The 21,042-nt window shown below is 49.7% G+C and overlaps 1 protein-coding gene across 1 annotated transcript in view; it reads right to left on the bottom strand.

Moving 5' to 3' along the window:
* Positions 1-5,329: 5,329 nt before the first annotated feature.
* LOC140402569 (integrin alpha-X-like) overlaps positions 5,330-21,042 on the bottom strand; it is a 124,061-nt gene continuing 108,348 nt past the window's right edge. The window contains exons 6-7 of the mRNA XM_072490419.1: positions 9,928-10,038; positions 5,330-5,560 (exon numbers count right to left, since the gene is read on the bottom strand). Coding sequence (XP_072346520.1) covers positions 5,450-5,560; positions 9,928-10,038 — 222 coding nt within the window. The 3' untranslated portion in view covers positions 5,330-5,449. The remainder of the gene's footprint in view (positions 5,561-9,927; positions 10,039-21,042) is intronic.

Raw genomic sequence — 21,042 nt, 5'->3', positions numbered from 1 at the left:
CTATAATTTATAGGATCTTAACCTGTCGAACCACGCCAAGTTTGGGGGAAGCTTAGTTGATGAATCAAGTCCTGGCGCAATACGACAAGTTGTAAGATTTGTAATATTTGTAGACTGTGTTAAGTTGTTCGATTCCTTGTATTATTCGACTGTGTATAGTTGAAGGAATTTATATCATCTCTGCTATTCGGTTATCAGTAGCACTTTGCGAATACTGGAACTCAGCAGAAATTTGCAGTATAAACTCCTCAGGTGCCAAAAAGAATTGTTTTATTTGTAGTCGCTTGATTACAATTTGAAAGTCATTTAAAAGGCAATTCGTAGACAATTCGAAGCTTTCAGAGAATTACAGACATTATCTTTCTTTGCTTAGGCAGACAACTCGAAAGTAACTTTTAAAAGGTCAAAGTCTGGCAATGAAACATGAAAAGAGAGAGAAAGCTAATCTTCAGCTAAACTCAAACTCAAAGTCAAAAGTGGACTAACATCACTGACACAGACTGTTAAACTGACAGAATCCCCAAAAGACATAAACTAAAATGGAGACTAGAATCAAAGGCAAAAACTGACTAAACTAACAGAAAGACAAAACTTAACCTACAAAGACAATACTCACAAAGACAACAAAACCCAACCTAACCTAAAATGGCCGGGAGAAACTTTTCAGTTATACACTTTCATATCTGTCTTAAATCGTCTAATTACACCCCAATATAATCCTAATTGGTTTGGGTTAGACTCAAACACATTTGATTTGATGGCAAGCCGTCCATCTTCAATGTGCAACATCAGCTTTTCTGACCTAGCTGTTATCTGCATTGTGAACCATGGTGCTGCGTATTCAATCCCTTGACCTTGACAATTAGCACAAGACAGTGTCATTATCTTGAAAATATGCATTTGCCAGAACAACGGACTTCAGTAAAAGTGAATTATGCTGTATAAATGGGTATTTAAAACTGGGGCTCAACATTTATGCTTAAACAGCTATCTTTTACCTATACTAGTTGTATTTGAAATACTTGGCTTCTACAATAAGTCCCCAGGGCCTGATGGGATCTACCCCAGAATACTGAAGGAGGCTGGAGAGGAAATTGCTGAGGCCTTGACAGAAATCTTTGGATCCTCGCTGTCTTCAGGGGATGTCCCGGAGGACTGGAGAATAGCCAATGTTGTTCCTCTGTTTAAGAAGGGTAGCAAGGATAATCCCGGGAACTACAGGCCGGTGAGCCTTACTTCAGTGGTAGGGAAATTACTGGAGAGAATTCTTCGAGACAGGATCTACTCCCATTTGGAAGCAAATGGACGTATTAGTGAGAGGCAGCACGGTTTTGTGAAGGGGAGGTCGTGTCTCACTAACTTGATAGAGTTTTTCGAGGAGGTCACTAAGATGATTGATGCAGGTAGGGCAGTAGATGTTGTCTATATGGACTTCAGTAAGGCCTTTGACAAGGTCCCTCATGGTAGACTAGTACAAAAGGTGAAGTCACACGGGATCAGGGGTGAACTGGCAAGGTGGATACAGAACTGGCTAGGCCATAGAAGGCAGAGGGTAGCAATGGAGGGATGCTTTTCTAATTGGAGGGCTGTGACCAGTGGTGTTCCACAGGGATCAGTGCTGGGACCTTTGCTGTTTGTAGTATATATAAATGATTTGGAGGAAAATGTAACTGGTCTGATTAGTAAGTTTGCAGACGACACAAAGGTTGGTGGAATTGCAGATAGCGATGAGGACTGTCTGAGGATACAGCAGGATTTAGATTGTCTGGAGACTTGGGCGGAGAGATGGCAGATGGAGTTTAATCCGGACAAATGTGAGGTAATGCATTTTGGAAGGGCTAATGCAGGTAGGGAATATACAGTGAATGGTAGAACCCTCAAGAGTATTGAAAGTCAAAGAGATCTAGGAGTACAGGTCCACAGGTCATTGAAAGGGGCAACACAGGTGGAGAAGGTAGTCAAGGAGGCATACGGCATGCTTGCCTTCATTGGCCGGGGCATTGAGTATAAGAATTGGCAAGTCATGTCGCAGCTGTATAGAACCTTAGTTAGGCCACACTTGGAGTATAGTGTTCAATTCTGGTCGCCACACTACCAGAAGGATGTGGAGGCTTTAGAGAGGTTGCAGGAGAGATTTACCAGAATGTTGTCTGGTATGGAGGGCATAAGCTATGAGGAGCGATTGAATAAACTTGGTTTGTTCTCACTGGAACGAAGGAGGTTGAGGGGCGACCTGATAGAGGTATACAAAATTATGAGGGGCATAGACAGAGTGGATAGTCAGAGGCTTTTCCCCAGGGTAGAGGGGTCAATTACTAGGGGGCATAGGTTTAAGGTGAGAGGGGCAAGGTTTAGAGTAGATGTACGAGGCAAGTTTTTTACGCAGAGGGTAGTGGGTGCCTGGAACTCGCTACCGGAGGAGGTAGTGGAAGCAGGGACGATAGGGACATTTAAGGGACATCTTGACAAATATATGAATAGGATGGGAATAGAGGGATACGGACCCAGGAAGTGTAGAAGATTGTAGTTTAGTCGGGCAGTATGGTCGGCATGGGCTTGGAGGGCCGAAGGGCCTGTTCCTGTGCTGTACATTTCTTTGTTCTTTGTTGTTCTTTCCTGAATCCTAATCAACTGTCACTTGAAACACTCACACATGGGCCGATGTCGCTTCACCCTCCATCAGCCGCGCACTTGAAGTTTTCCTTTTTTTTTTTAAGGAGAGCAAGGGCGATCAAACTGCTTGAGAACTTCACCAATGTTCTCGCTGTCTGCCTTGCTTTCGAAGGCAAAGGCGTCAAAATTTCAATTGCTTGGGGACATGCTGCAATCAGCTCTCATCAGTCTGTGCCTGGAGACCAAAAGCTGCAACATTGCGCCTCGCACCTTAAACCTATGCCCCCTAGTAATTAACCCCTTTACCCTGGGAAAAAGTCTTTGACTATCCACTCCGTCTATGCCCCTCATAATTTTGTAGACCTCTTTCAGGTCGCCCCTCAACCTCCGTCATTCCAGGGAGAACAAACGAGTTTATTCAACCGCTCCTCATAGCTAATGCCCTCCATACCAGGCAACATCCTGGTAAATCTCTTCTGCACCCTCTCTAAAGCCTCCACATTCTTCTGGAAGTAATGCGACCAGAATTAAACACTATACTCCAAGTGTGGCCTAACTAAGGTTCTATACAGCTGCAACATGACTTGCCAATTCTTATACTCAATTCCCCGGCCAATGAAGGCAAGCATGCCGTATGCCTTCTTGACTACCTTCTCCACCTGTGTTGCCCCTTTCACCTGTCCATCAAGATCTTTCTGACTGTCAATACTCTTGAGGGTTCTCCCATTCACTGTATATTCCCTGTCTGTAATAGATCTTCCAAAATGTGTCACCTCACATTTTTCCGGATTAAACTCCATCTGCCATCTCGCCACTCAAATGTCCAAACGATTGAAATCCTGCTGTATCCTCCGACAGTCCTCATCGCTATCCGCAATTCCACCAACCTTTGTGTCGTCTGCAAACTTACTAATCAGACCAGTTACATTTTCCTCCAAATCATTTATATATACTACAAACAGCAAAGGTTCCAGCACTGATCCCTGCGGATCACTAGTCACAGCCCTCCAATTAGAAAAGTTCTGTATAATTGTAACATAATTTTCAGTATTTTATACTCTATACCCCGTCCTCTGAAGGCAAGCATGTCATATGTTTTCTTTATCACCATTTCCACCTGTGCTGCCACTTTTAAGGATCTGTGGACCTGCACGCCCAGATCTCTATGTGTCTCTCTGCTCCTGATGGTTCTGCCATTTATTTTTAGCTTCCAGCTGAATTGGATCTACCAAAATGCATCACCTCTCATTTGTCCGGGTTAAATTCAATCTGCCATTTCTCTGCCAATTTTGCAGCCTATCTCTGTCCTGCTGTATTCTCTGGCAATCTTCATCACTATCCACAACTCCAGCAATCTTAGTATCATCTGTAAACCCGCTACGTTTTCTTCCAAGTCATTTATATAGAACATAGAACGATACAGCGCAGTACAGGCCCTTCGGCCCACGATGTTGCACCGAAACAAAAGCCATCTAACCTACACTATCAGAAAGAGCCGAGATCCCAGGACTGATCCCTGCGGAACACCACTAGTTACAGACCTGCATTCGGAAAACACTCTTCCACTGCTACCCTCTGTCTTCTGTGGCCAAGCCAGTTCTGGATCCATCCAGCTATTTCATCCCTAACCTCTTGTGATTTAATCTTTTGCATCCGCCTGCCATGAGGAACCTTATCAAACACAACATCCACAGATCTTCCCTCATCCATCATTTTTGTCACCTCCTCAAAAGCTCCAATCAAATTAGTGAGACATGACCTCCCTCGTATAAAACAATGCTGTCTGTTTCTAATCAAATCATTCACTTCCAAATGTACATAGATCCTATCTCTGACAATTTTTTCAAATGCCGCTGGGTCGCGACCAACCTTTTGATCTCGGCCTCCAGAGCTCTTGTCGCTCTGGTCCATCGACACCTCTAACTCGAGGATCATCTTCCCCGGCACCTCCCTCTTCTTCCCCAGTTCATCGATCGTCATTTCCATGGAGGCCAATGCCTCCGCTACTGGGGGTTCGATTTCCGGCTTGGGTCACTGTCTGTGCACGTTCTCCCCGTGTCTGTGTGGGTTTCCTCCGGGTGCTCCGGTTTCCTCCCATAAGTCCCGAAAGACGTGCTGTTAGGTGAATTGGACATTCTGAATTCTCCCCGTGTACCCAAACACGCCCTGGAATGTGGCGACTAGGGGATTTTCACAGTAACTTCATTGCAGTGTTAATGTAAGCCTACGTGTGACAATAAAGATTATTAAAAGCTACCTTGACCGCCACCTGGATTTCCACCTTTATTGCCTCCCTCTTTGCAGTCAGCACCTTTACGAGGAATGCCTGCCACCCATCTCTATATATGTGTGCGCGTGGCGGTGGGGGGGGGGGGGGGTGCGGGGGAGGCCTTTGTTCGGGGTGTGGTCTCCCTCTCTCTGGGATGTCCGGGGTCCCCCTGTGGGACCGCCGGCTGCTGTTGGTGACCTTTCCCTCTGATCATGCCGTCACTTCGGCCTCTCGAGCCCCCATTTAGCTGGCATAATGTTTCTGCTCTTTCTCTTTCTGAATTGTGAGATGCTCCCAACTGTTCCAGATAATTTCGACTGAAAGTGCCAATATTTGTGATGTTCTGGAGGAGAGCCTCCTGATGTGCATCTGCCCAGCACATCACTGTCACCGAATGTCACCGTGAGGCAAAGATGGGGAGAATCTGAGACACACAAATTGAGACCATTATTTAGTTTACAAACTTCCCTTTATTATCAAGCAAGCAGTTTCTTTCTTTGCGCTCCACATTTGGCACAGAATTTTTAGAGGGACGACGATCATTCGATGAAATTCTGGAGATTTTCCTCAATCAGGTAGCACTTCTCCCTCTGTTGAAGGACCTTCTCCTCCGTCTGAACCATTCATGTTGAGGTTATCTCCCTCGCCATTGTTGTTATTCCGATTGAAAAATCCGACCTATGAAGACCCAGAATTAAATATGAGACCTGGAGAGAATAAGAAATAGGAACAGGAGGAGGCCATTCAGCCCCTCGAACCTGCTCCGCTTTCGAACATTCAATAGGATCATGCCTGGTCCAACATTCGTCACGTCCACTTTCCTGCCCTTTCCCCGTAACCGCTGATTCCCGCCCTGACCAAGAATCTATGTATCTCAGCGTTAAATATACACACGTCCACTTTCCTGCCCTTTCCCCGTAACCGCTGATTCCCGCCCTGACCAAGAATCTATGTATCTCAGCGTTAAATATACACACGGACTCTGCACCCACAGCTCTCTGCAGCGAGGAGTTCCAAAGATTCGCAACCCTCTGAGAGAAATAATTCCTCTTCATCTCAGTCTGAAATTGCCCCCTTCATTCGGAGACTGGCCCGAGACTCTCTCTTGAGGGGAAACATCCTCTCAGCATTGACCCTGCCCCCTCAGAATCCTCTATGTTCCAATCAGATCACCTCTCACTCTTCTAAATTCCATCGAGTAGAGTTCCCTCCTGTTTAACCTTTGTTCAGAAGGCAATCTCTCCATTCCGGGAATCATCCTTGTGAATCTTCTCTGAAACGCCTCCAATGGAATAATATATCTTCTGAAGTAATGGGAAAGAAACTGCTCCCAGTGCTCCAGATGTGGTCTCACAAGTACATTGTACAATTGCAGCAAGACTCCCCATTCTAATACTCCAACCCCCTTGGAATAAGGACCAATTTTACATGAACCTTCCACATTACCTGCACAAGTACCCACAAGACCCTGTGTGTTGCCGCTTGCTGCAGTTTTTCTCCATTTGAATAATAATCTGTTCTTCTGCACCCCCTTCCAAAATTAACAACTTCATATTTTCACACATTCTCCTGCATTGGCCAACTTTTTGCCCACTTCCTTCTCTTTACAAACTGTTTGTATCCATCTCACAATTTGCCTTCCCATCTACTTTTGTGTCATCTGTAAATTTGTCAGCTGTACATTCACCTCCTTCCCTCATCTCATTTATATAAATAGGAAACAGTTGCAGCCCTAGCACTAATCCCTGTGGAATCCAATGGGTACAGGACGCCCAACTTGAAAAATAATCCCTTAACCTCACTCGCTGTTTCCTGCTCATTCTCCATTCTCGATCCATGCCAATATACTGCCTCCAACACCACGGACTCTCATCTTCTCACTTAACCATTTGTGAGGTACCTTGTCAAATGCTTTCTGGGACTCCAAACACACCACATCTACTGGTTCCCCTCTATCTACTCTGCTTTAGGCTCCCTCAAAATACTCCAAATAATTAGTCAGACACTCCCTCAGCACTGACCGTCTGGCAGTGCAGCACCCCCTCAATCCTGACCCTCTGACAGTGCAGCACTCCCTCAGTACTGACAGTCTGGCAGTGCAGCACTCCCTCAGTACTGACCCTCTGACAGTGCGGCTCTCCCTCAGTACTGACCCTCTGACAGTGCGGCTCTCCCTCAGTACTAACCCTCAGACAGTGCAGCACTCCCTCAGTACTGACCCTCAGACAGTGCAGCACTCGCTCAGTACTGACCCTCTGACAGTGCAGCACTCCCTCAGTACTGACCCTCAGACAGTGCAGCACTCGCTCAATACTCATATAGATATAGAACATTACAGCGCAGTACAGGCCCTGCGGCCTTCGATGTTGCGCCGACCTGTGAAACCACTCTAAAGCCCATCTACACCATTCCCTTATCGTCCATATGTCTATCCCATGACCATTTAAATGCCCTTAGAGTTGGCGAGTCCACTACTGTTGCACGGTAAGGGCAGCACGGTAGCACAAGTGATTAGCACTGTGGCTTCACAGCGCCAGGGTCCCAGGTTCGATTCCCCGCTGGGTCACTGTCTGTGCGGAGTTTGCACGTTCTCCCCGTGTCCGCGTGGGTTTCCTCCGGGTGCTCCGGTTTCCTCCCACAGTCCAAAGACGTGCAGGTTAGGTGGATTGGCCATGCTAAATTACCCGTAGTGTCCATAAGGGTTGGGAGGGGTTATTGGGTTGCGGGGATAAGGTGGGAGTGAGGGATTAATGTGGGTCGGTGCAGACTCGATGGGCCGAATGGACTCCTTCTGCACTGTATGTTCTATGTAATCTATGTAATCTATGTTGCAGGCAGGGCATTCCACGCCCTTACTACTCTCTGAGTAAAGAACCTACCTCTGACATCTGTCTTATATCTATCTCCCCTCAATTTAAAGCTATGTCCCCTTGTGCTAGACATCACCACATTAGGAAAAAGGCTCTCACTGTCCACCCTATCCAATCCTCTGATCATCTTGTATGCCTCAATTAAATCACCTCTTAACCTTCTTCTATCTAACGAAAACAGCCTCAGGTCCCTGAGCCTTTCCTCATAAGATCTTCCCTCCCTACCAGGAAACATTCTAGTAAACCTCCTCTGCACCCTTTCCAATGCTTCCACATCCTTCCTATTATGCGGCGACCAGAATTGCATGCAATACTCCAAATGCGGCCGCACCAGAGTTTTGTACAGCTGCAACATGACCTCATGGCTCCGAAACTCAATCCCTCTACCAATAAAAGCTAACACACCGTACGCCTTCTTAACAACCCTCTCAACCTATGAGGCAACTTTCAGGGACCTATGTACATGGACACCGAGATCTCTCTGCTCATCCACACTGCCAAGAATCTTACCATTAGCCCAGTACTCTGTCTTCCTGTTATTCCTTCCAAAATGAATCACCTCACACTTTTCTGCATTAAACTCCATTTGCCACCCCTCAGCCCAGCGCTGCAGCTTATCTATGTCCCTCTGTAACTTGTAACATCCTTCTGCACTGTCCACAACTCCACCGACTTTAGTGTCATCTGCAAATTTACTTACCCAACCTTCTACGCCCTCCTCCAGGTCATTTTATAAAAATGACAAACAGCAGTGGCCCCAAAACAGATCCTTGTGGTACACCACTGGTAACTATACTCCAGTCTGAACATTTCCCACCAACCACCACCCTTTGTCTTCTTCCAGCTAGCCAATTTCTGATCCAAACTGCTCAATCACCCTGAATCCCATGCCTCCGTATCTTCTGCAGTAGCCTACCGTGGGGAACCTTTTCAAACGCTTTACTGAAATCCACATACACCACATCAACTGCTTTACCCTCATCCACCTGTTTGGTCACCTTCTCAAAGAACTCAATAAGGTTTGTGAGGCACGACCTACCCTTCACAAAACCGTGTTGACTATCTCTAATCAAATTATTCCATTCCAGGTGATTATACATCCTATCTCTTATAAACCTTTCCAAGATTTTGCCCACAACAGAAGTCTATAGTTACCGGGGTTGTCTCTACTCCCCTTCTTGAACAAGGAGACAACATTTGCTATCCTCCAGTCTTCTGGCACTATTCCTGTAGACAAAGATGACTTAAAGATCAAAGCCAAAGGCTGAGCAATCTCCTCCCTAGCTTCCCAGAGAATCTGAGGATAAATCCCATCCGGCCCAGGGCACTTATCTATTTTCACACTTTCCAGAATTGCTAACACCTCCTCCTTGTGAACCTCAAGCCCTTCTAGTCTAGTAGCCTGAATCTCAGTATTCTCCTCGACAACATTGTCTTTTTCCTGTGTGAATACTGATTAAAAATATTCATTTAGCACCGCTCCTATCTCCTTGGACTCCAAGCACAACTTCCCACTACTGTTCTTGACTGTCCCTACTCTTGCCTAGTCATTCGTTTATTCCTGACATACCTATAGAAAGCTTTAAGGGTTATCCTTGATCCTACCTGCCAAAGACTCCTCATTTCCCCTCCTGGCTCTTGTTAAGCTCTCTCTTTAGGTCCTTCCTAGCTAACTTGTAACTCTCGAGCGCCCTAACTGAACCTTCATGTCTCATCTTTACATAAGCCTCCTTCTTTCTCTTGACAAGTGACCTTCTGACAGCACAGCACTCCCTCAGTACTGACCCTCTGACAGTGCAGCACTCCCTCAGTACTGACCATCTGACAATGCAGCACTCTCTCAGTACTGACCCTCTGACAGCGCAGCACTCCCTCAGTACTGACCGTCTCTACAGTCAGAGGGTGTTACCCTCCCAGTGCCTTCCCTGTCCACAGTCACAGGGAGATCTCTCCCAGTGTCTTCCCTGTCCACAGTCCAAGGGAGATCCCTCCCAGTGCTTACCCTGTCCACAGTCAGAGGGAGATCCCTCCCAGTGTCTTCCCTGTCCACAGTCCAAGGGAGATCCCTCCCAGTGCCTACCCTGTCGACAGTCAGAGGGAGATAAGCTCAAAGAGTCCAGCCTGTCAAAGTTGGAAGTGTGGAGCAATGTTCACTGAAGCCAGACTGCAACTCACTTTGTAAAGCGCGATGATTAACAAAATGAGCAGGACTAATCCACCAATGCTGCCACCAATTATCATCGGCAAGCGGTTCACCTCTTCCACAACGTCCATCTCCGTCTCCAACTGCACGTTCAAAAAGGAATTTTAAAGATGTAAACAGGGTAAGACTTGACTCTCCGTCTGCACCAGCTGGAACCCCTTCAAGTCACTCACCACCCTGACTTGCAAATATATCGGCCGTTCGCTGGGCAACATCCTGGAACTCCCCACCTGACAGCACAGTGAGTGTACCTAAACCTCATGGACTGCAGCAGCTCAAGAAAGCACAGTCCCATAGTGGTTAGCACAGTTGCTTCACAGCGCCAGGGTCCCAAGTTCGATTCCCTGCTGGGTCACTGTCTGTGCGAAGTCTGCACGTTCTCCCCGTGTCTGCGTGGGTTTCCTCCGGGTGCTCCGGTTTCCTCCCACAGTCCAAAGATGTGCGGGTTAGGTGGATTGGCCATGCTAAATTGCCCTTAGTGTCTGAAAAATGTTAAGTGGGGGTTACTGGGTTACGGGGATCGGGTAGATACGTGGGCTTCAGTAGGGTGCTCTTTGTAAGGGCCGGTGCAGACTCGATGGTCCAAATGGCCTCCTTCTTTCAATGTAAATTCTCTGATTCTATGAAAGCAACTTAGCACCAGCTTCTGAAGTCTTACAATACCAGGTAAGTCCAACAGGTTTGTTTCTAATCACTAGCTTTCGAAGCTGGTAAAAATGGAAAGTGTGGACAGGTTGGGTCAAAGGGCCTGTTTCCATGCTGTAAACCTTTATGACTCTATGACCTGCTCAGGGATGCGGACTTTGCACATATGGCACAAGGACTCTGCTTATGCGGGACGCGGTCTCTGCCTATACGGGACGCGGACTCTGCCTATACGGGACGCGGACTCCGCCTATCTAGAACCTTAGTTAGGCCACACTTGGAGTATAGTGTTCAATTCTGGTCGCCACACTACCAGAAGGATGTGGAGGCTTTAGAGAGGGTGCAGAAGAGATTTACCAGAATGTTGCCTGGTATGGAGGGCATTAGCTATGAGGAGCGATTGAATAAACTCGGTTTGTTCTCACTGGAACGAAGGAGGTTGAGGGGAGACCTGATAGAGGTATATAAAATTATGAGGGGCATAGACAGAGTGGATAGTCAGAGGCTTTTCCCCAGGGTAGAGGGGTCAATTACTAGGGGGCATAGGTTTAAGGTGAGAGGGGCAAGGTTTAGAGTAGATGTACGAGGCAAGTTTTTTACGCAATGGGTAGTGGGTGCCTGGAACTCGCTCCCGGAGGAGGTAGTGGAAGCAGGGATGATAGGGACATTTAAGGGGCATCTTGACAAATATATGAATAGGATGGGAATAGAAGGATACGGACCCAGGAAGTGTAGAAGATTGTAGTTTAGTCGGGCAGCATGGTCGGCACGGGCTTGGAGGGCCGAAGGGCCTGTTCCTGTGCTGTACATTTCTTTGTTCTTTGTTGACGCAGACTCCGCCTATACGGGGCATGGACTCTGCCTATACAGGCAGCACGGTATCATTGTGGATAGCACAATTGCTTCACAGCTCCAGGGTCCCAGGTTGGATTCCGGCTTGGGTCACTGTCTGTGCGGAGTTTGCACGTCCTCCCCGTGTCTGCGTGGGTTTCCTCCGGGTGCTCCGGTTTCCTCCCACAGTCCAAAGATGTACAGGTTAGGTGGATTGGCCATGATAAATTGCTCATAGTGACCAAAACTGCCCTTAGTGTTGGGTGTGGTTACTGGGTTATGGGGATAGGGTGGAGGTGTTAATCTTGAGTGGGGTGCTCTTTCCAAGAGCCAGTGCAGACTCGATGGGCCGAATGGCCTCCTTCTGCACTGTAAATTCTATGATACGGGACCCAGACTCCGCCTATACGGGACATGGACTCTGCATATACGGGATGAGAACTCTGCATATAAGGGACACGGACTCCGCATATACGGGACACGGACTCTGCATATACGGGATGAGAACTCTGCATATAAGGGACATGGACTCCGCATATACGGGACACGGACTCCGCCTATACGGGACGCGGACTCTGCCTATACGGGACATGGACTCTGCCTATACGGGACTTGGACTCTGCATATACGGGACGAGAACTCTGCATATAAGGGACACGGACTCCGCATATACGGGGCACGGGCTCCGCATATACGGGGCACGGGCTCCGCATATACGGGACACGGACTCTGCTTATACGGGACACGGACTCTGCCTAAACGGGACACGGACTCTGTATATACGGGACACGGACTCTGTATACACGGGACACGGACTCCGCATACACGGGACATGGACTCGGTCTGTACGGGACATGGACTTTATATATACGGGACACAGACTCTGTATATACGGCACATGGGCTCCGCATATACGGGACATGGATTCTGTATATACAGGAAATGGCCTCTGCCTATACTTGACACGGTCTCTGCCTAAACGGGACACGGACTCTGTCTATGCGGGACACGGACTCTGCCTGTATGGTACACGGACAGGGACTCCGCTTATAAGGGACACGGACTCCGCATATACGGGACACTGGCTCCATATATACGGGACACGGAATCTGTATATACGGGACACGGACTCTGTATATACGGGACACGGACTTCAGATATACGGGACACAGACTCTGTCTACAAGGGACACGGACTTTGTCTATATGGGTCACGGATTCTGTATATACGGGACACGGACACTGTATATACGAGACACGGACTCTGCCTGTACGGGACATGGGCTGTGCCTATACGGGACATGGACTCTGCCTAAACGGGAGACGGACTCTGTCTACATGGGACACGGACTTTGTCTATATGGGACACGGACTCTGTATATACGGGACACAGACTCTGTATATAAGGGACATGAACGCTACATATACGACACAGGGACTCTGCATGTATGGAACATGGACTCCGCATATACGGGACACGGGCTCTGCATATACGGGACACGGACTCTGCCTAAACGGGACACAGACTCTGTCTACATGGGACACGGACTCTGCCTATACGGGACACGGACTCTGCCTATACGGGACATGGACTCTGCATATACGGGACACGGACTCTGCATATACGGGACACGGACTCCGCATATACGGGACATGGACTTTATATATACGGGACACAGACTCTGTATATACGGCACATGGACTCCGCATATACGGGACACGGATTCTGTATATACAGGAAATGGCCTCTGCCTAAACGGGACACGGACTCTGCCTATACGGGACACGGACTCTGCCTATACGGGACATGGACTCTGCATATACGGACACTGACTATGCCTACACGGGACACGGATTTTGACTATACGGGACACGGACTCTGTATATACGGGACACGGACTCTGTATATACGGGACACGGACTCTGCCTATACGGGACATGAACTCTGCCAATACGGGACACGGAACCTACCTATATAGGGCACAGATGCTGCACATAGGGGACACGGATGCTGTAAATATGGGACTCGGACGTTGCATATAGGGAACAAGGACTCCGCATATAGGGGACAGGGACTCCGCATGTAAGGGACACGGACTCCGCATATACGGGACACGGGCTCCATATATACGGGACATAGACTCTGCATACACGGGGCACGGACTCTGTCTGTACAGGACACGGACTCTGTATATACGGGACACGGACTTTAGATATACGGGACACGGACTTTAGATATACGGGACACGGACTTTAGATATACGGCACATGGACTCCGCATATACGGGACTCTGCCTACAGGGGACACGGATTCTGTATATACGGCAAATGGACTCTGCCTCAACGTGACACGGACTCTGTGTATGCGGGACACGGGTGCTACCTATATGGGACACGGACTCCGCACATATGGGACACGGACTCCGCATATACGATACACGGACTCTGTCTATAAGGGACACGGACTCCGCATATATGGCACATGGATTCCGTATATACGGGACATGGACTCTGCATGTACGGAACATAGACTCCGCATATACGGGACACGGACTCCGCATATACGGGACACGGACTCCGCATATACGGGACATGGTTTCCGCATATACGGGACACTGACTCCGCATATACGATACACGGACTCTGTCCATAAGGGACACGGACTCCGCATATATGGCACATGGACTCCGTATATACGGGACACGGACTCTGCATCTATGGAACATGGACTCCGCATACGCGGGACACGGGCTCCGCATATACGGGAGACGGACTCTGTCTATACGGGAGACGGACTCTGCACTTACGGGTCACGGACTCTGCACATGCGCGACACGGACTCGGCCTATATGGGACATAGACTCTGCCTATATGTGATGCGGACTCTGGCTAGATGGGACACGGACTCTTTCTATACGGGACACGGACTCCGCACATGTGGCACACGGCTTCTGTATATATGGGACATGCACTCTGTATATACGGGACATGGACTCTGCCTATAGGGGGCACGGACTCCGCATATACGGGACACGGACTCCGCATACACGGGGCACGGGCTCCGCATATACGGGACACGGGTTCCGCATATATGGGACACGGACTCTGCCTAAACGGGACATGGACTCTGTCTACATGGGACACGGACTTTGTCTATACGGGACACGGACTCCGCATATACGGGACACAGACTCTGTATATACGGCACATGGACTCCGCATATACGGGACACGGATTCTGTATATACAGGAAATGGCCTCTGCCTATACTTGACACAGTCTCTGCCTAAACGTGACACGGACTTTGTCTATGCGGGACACGGACTCTGCCTGTATGGTACACGGACTCTGTCTACAAGGGACACGGACTTTGTCTATAGGGGACACAGACTCTGTATATACGGGACACGGACTCTGTATATAAGGGACACGGACTCTGCCTATACGGGACATGAACTCTGCCTATATGGGACACGGAACCTACCTATAAAGGGCACAGATGCTGCACATAGGGGACACGGATGCTGCAAATACGGGACTCGGACGTTGCATATACGGAACAAGGACACCGCATATACGGGACAGGGACTCCGCATATACGGGACACTGGCTCCATATATACGGGACACGGACTCTGCCTACACGGGACACGGATTTTGACTATACGGGACACGGACTCTGTATATACGGGACACGGACTCTGTATATACGGGACACGGACTTTAGATATACGGGACACAGACTCTAGATATACGGCACATGGATTCCGCATATACGGGACACGGACTCTGCCTACAGGGGACACGGATTCTGTATATACGGCACATGGACTCTGCCTAAACGTGACACGGACTCTGCCTGTACGGGACACAGACTCTGTCTACGAGGGACACGGACTTTGTCTATATGGGTCACGGATTCTGTATATACGGGACACGGACACTGTATATACGAGACACGGACTCTGCCTGTACGGGACATGGGCTGTGCCTATACGGGACATGGACTCTGCCTAAACGGGACACGGACTCTGTCTATATGGGACACGGACTCTGTATATACAGGACACGGACTCTGTATATAAGGGACATGAACGCTACATATACGACACACGGACTCTGCATGTATGAAACATGGACTCCGCATATACGGGACACGGGCTCTGCATATACGGGACGCGGACTCTGAATATACGGGACGCGGACTCTGAATATACGGGACGCGGACTCTGCATATACGGGACGCGGACTCTGCCTATACGGGACGCGGACTCTGTCTACATGGGACACGGGCTTTGTCTATATGGGACACGGACTCTGTATATACGGGACACGGACTCTGTATATAAGGGACATGAACGCTACATATACGACACACGGACTCTGCGTGTATGGAACATGGACTCCGCATATACGGGACACGGGCTCTGCATATACGGGACGCGGACTCTGAATATATGGGACGCGGACTCTGCATATACGGGACGCGGACTCTGCCTAAACGAGACACAGACTCTGTCTACATGGGACACGGACTCTGCCTATACGGGACATGGACTCTACACATACAGGACGCGGACTCTGCATATAAGGGACACGGACTCCGCATATACGGGACATGGACTTTATATATACGGGACACAGACTCTGTATATACGGCACATGGACTCCGCATATACGGGACACGGATTCTGTATATACAGGAAATGGCCTCTGCCTAAACGGGACACGGACTCTACCTATACGGGACACGGACTCTGCATAAACGGGACACAGACTCTGCCTAAACGGGACACGGACTCTGTCTACATGGGACACGGACTCTGCCTATACGGGACACGGACTCTGCCTATACGGGACACGGACTCTGCCTATACGGGACATGGACTCTGCATATACGGACACGGACTCTGTCTACACGGGACACGGATTTTGACTATACGGGACACGGACTCTGTATATACGGGACACGGACTCTGTATATACGGGGCACGGACTCTGCCTATACGGGACATGAACTCTGCCAATACGGGACACGAACTCTGCCTATACGGGACACAGAACCTACCTATATAGGGCACAGATGCTGCACATAGGGGACACGGATGCTGTAAATATGGGACTCGGACGTTGCATATAGGGAATAAGGACTCCGCATATACGGGACAGGGACTCCGCATATACGGGACAGGGACTCCGCATATACGGGACACGGGCTCCATATATACGGGACATAGACTCTGCATACACGGGACACGGACTCTGTCTGTACAGGACACGGACTCTGTATATACGGGACACGGACTTTAGATATACGGCACATGGACTCCGCATATACGGGACATGGACTCTGCCTATACGGGACACGGACTCTGTGTATGCGGGACACGGGTGCTACCTATATGGGACACGGACTCCGCATATACAGGACACGGACTCCGCATATATGGGACACGGACTCCGCATATACGATACACGGACTCTGTCTATAAGGGACACGGACTCCGCATATATGGCACATGGATTCCGTATATGCGGGACACGGACTCTGCATGTACGGAACATGGACTCCGCATATACGGGACACGGACTCCGCATATACGGGACATGGTTTCCGCGTATACGGGACACGGACTCCGCATATACGATACACGGACTCTGTCCATAAGGGACACGGACTCCGCATATATGGCACATGGACTCCGTATATACGGGACACGGACTCTGCATCTATGGAACATGGACTCCGCATATACGGGAGACGGACTCTGTCTATACGGGAGATGGACTCTGCACTTACGGGTCACGGACTCTGCACATGCGCGACACGGACTCGGCCTATATGGGACATAGACTCTGCCTATATGTGATGCGGACTCTGGCTAGATGGGACACGGACTCTTTCTATACGGGACACGGACACCGCACATGTGGCACACGGCTTCTGTATATACGGGACATGCACTCTGTATATACGGGACATGGACTCTGCCTATACGGGACACGGACTCCTCATATACGGGACACGGACTCCGCATATACGGGACACGGGCTACGCATATACGGGACAAGGACTCTGCCTAAACGGGACACGGACTCTGTCTACATGGGACACGGACTTTGTCTATACGGGACACGGACTCCGCATATACGGGACACGGACTCCGCATACACGGGACACGGACTCGGTCTGTACGGGACACGGACTTTGTATATACGGGACATGGACTTTATATATACGGGACACAGACTCTGTATATACGGCACATGGACTCCGCATATACGGGACACGGATTCTGTATATACAGGAAATGGCCTCTGCCTATACTTGACACGGTCTCTGCCTAAACGTGACACGGACTCTGTCTATGCGGGACACGGACTCTGCCTGTATGGTACACGGACTCAGCCTACACGGGACACGGACTTTGTCTATATGGGTCACGAATTCTGTATATACGGGACACGGACTCTGTATATACGGGACACGGACTCTGCCTATACGGGACATGAACTCTGCCAATACGGGACACGAACTCTGCCTATACGGGACACGGAACCTTCCTATATAGGGCACAGATGCTGCACATAGGGGACACGAATGCTGCAAATACGGGACTCGGACGTTGCATATACAGGACTCTGCCGATACGGGGCACGGACTCTGCACATACGGGACATGGACTTTGCGTATAGGGGACACAGACTCTGCATATACAGGACACGGACTTTGCACATACGGGACACGGACTCCGCATATTCGGGACACGGACTCCGCATATTCGGGACACGGACTCGGTCTATACGGGACACGGACTCCGCATATGTGGCACACAAATTCTGTCTATACGGGGCACGGACTCAGCGTATATGGGACACGGACTCTGCGTATACGGTACGCGGACTCTGCCTATACGGGACACGAACTTTGTCTATACGGGACACGGACTCGGCCTATACGGAACACGTACTCCGCACATACGGGCATGGACTCCGCACATACAGGAGACGGACTCTGCCTATACGGGACGCGGACTCTGCCTATATGGGACACGGATGCTGCATATACGGGACACGGACCCTACCAATATAGGGCATAGATGCTGCACATAGGGGACACGGATGCTGCAAATACGGGACTCGGACGTTGCATATAGGGATCAAGGACTCCGCATATATGGGACACGGACTTTGCACATACGGGACATGGACTTTGCATATACAGGACACGGACTCCGCATATTCGGGACACGGACTCTGTCTATACGGGACACGGACTCTATCCATACGGGACACGGACTCCGCATATACGGGACACGCACTCCGCATATTCGGGACACGGGCTCTGTCGATACGGGACACGGACTCCGCATATATGGCACACAAATTCTGTCTCTACGGGACACAGACTCTGCCTATACGGGACACAGACTCTGTCTATATGGGACACGGACTCTGCGTATACGGGACACGGACTCTGCCTATACGGGACACGGACTCGGTCTATATGGGACACGGACTCTGCCTATACGGGACACAGACTCTGCCTAAACTTGACACGGACTCTGCCTATACGGCACACGGACTCTGCACATACGGCACACGGACTCTGCACATACGGCACACGGACTCTGCACATACGGGACAAGAATGCTACCTATAAGGGACATGGATGCTGCATGTACGGAACACGGACTCTACCCAAAAAGGACACAGATGCTGCACATACGGGGAACGATCGCTGCACATACGGAACACGGACTCCGCACACACGGGACACGGACTCCGCATATACGGGACGTGGACTCTGCATATACGGGACGTGGAGTCTGCATATACGGGACGTGGAGTCTGCATATACGGGACGTGGACTCTGCATATATGGGACGTGGACTCCGCCTATACGGGGTGCGGACTCTGCATATACGGGACGTGGACTCTGCATATACGGGACGTGGAGTCTGCATATACGGGACGTGGAGTCTGCATATACGGGACGTGGACTCTGCATATACGGGACGTGGAGTCTGCATATACGGGACGTGGAGTCTGCATATACGGGACACGGACTCCGCATATACGGGACGTGGACTCTGCATATACGGGACGTGGAGTCTGCATATACGGGACGTGGAGTCTGCATATACAGGATGTGGACTCTGCATATATGGGACGTGGACTCCGCCTATACGGGGTGCGGACTCTGCATATACGGGATGTTGACTCTGCATATATGGGACGTGGACTCTGCATATACGGGACGTGGACTCTGCATATACGGCACACGAACTCTGTCTATACGGGACACGGACTCCGCATATACGGGATACGGAATCCGCATGTATGGAACATGAACTCTGCCTATACGGGACACGGACACTGTCTATACCGGACGTGGACTCTCCCTATACGGGACACGGACTCTGCATATACATGACATGGACTGTGCCTATACAGGACGTGGACTCCGCCTATACGGGGCACAGACTCCGCACATACGGGACGTGGCTACTGCATATACGGGACGTGGACTCTGCATATACGGGACATGGACTCTGCATATACGGGACGTGGACTCTGCATATACGGGACGTGGACTCTGCATATACGGCACGCGGACTCAGCATATACGGGACACGAACACTGTCTATACGGGACACGGACTCTGCCTGTACGGGACGCGGACTCTGCCTATACGGGACACGGACTCTGCATATACGGGACACGGACTCTGCACATACAGGACACAGATGCTGCACATACGGGGCACAGACGCTGCACATACGGAACACGTACTCCGCACATACGGGCATGGACTCCGCACATACAGGAGACGGACTCTGCCTATACGGGACGCGGACTCTGCCTATACGGGACGCGGACTCTGCCTATACGGGACGTGGACTCTGCCTTTATGGGACACGGATGCTGCATACACGGGACACGGACCCTACCAATATAGGGCATAGATGCTGCAAATACGGGACTCGGACGTTGCATATAGGGAACAAGGACTCCGCATATATGGGACACAGACTCCGCATACACAGGACTCTGCCTATATGGGGCACGGACTCTGCTGATACGGCACATGGACTTTGCGTATAGGGGACACAGACTCTGCGCGTACAGGACACGGACTTTGCATGTACGGGACACGGACTCCGTGTGTACGGGACACGGACTCCGCATGTACGGGACACGGACTCCGCATGTACGGGACACGGACTCCGCATGTACGGGACACGGACTCCGCATGTACGGGACACGGACTCCGCATGTACGAGACACAGACTCTGTATATACGGCACATGGGTTTGCACTGAGTGCTGAATTTGGTGCTTTTTGAGTGCGATAGTAAGAGTTTGGTGACCGAGGGAGTATAAGGCTTCATTTTTATCTAAAGTTTAGTCTTTCTTTTATTTAGTTAATTAACTTAAAAGTTGCTGTTTGGTTTAGAAGAAGGTGAATTTTCAATAAGCTTTAAACAGGCTTCTACTTGTAGGCACTTGCAGCTGGAGCTTGTTAATTAGTTAATTGGATTAGGCCAGTTTCAGAGGCTAGATTCACAGTATAAAAGTGATCCCCTACAGTGCAGACTTTGTTTGCACTGA

Source organism: Scyliorhinus torazame, chromosome 25, assembly GCF_047496885.1.
Source record: "Scyliorhinus torazame isolate Kashiwa2021f chromosome 25, sScyTor2.1, whole genome shotgun sequence".
Classification (NCBI taxonomy): domain Eukaryota; kingdom Metazoa; phylum Chordata; class Chondrichthyes; order Carcharhiniformes; family Scyliorhinidae; genus Scyliorhinus; species Scyliorhinus torazame.
The sequence above is the reverse complement of the archived record's forward strand: the minus strand, read 5'-3'. Positions and strand labels throughout refer to the sequence as shown.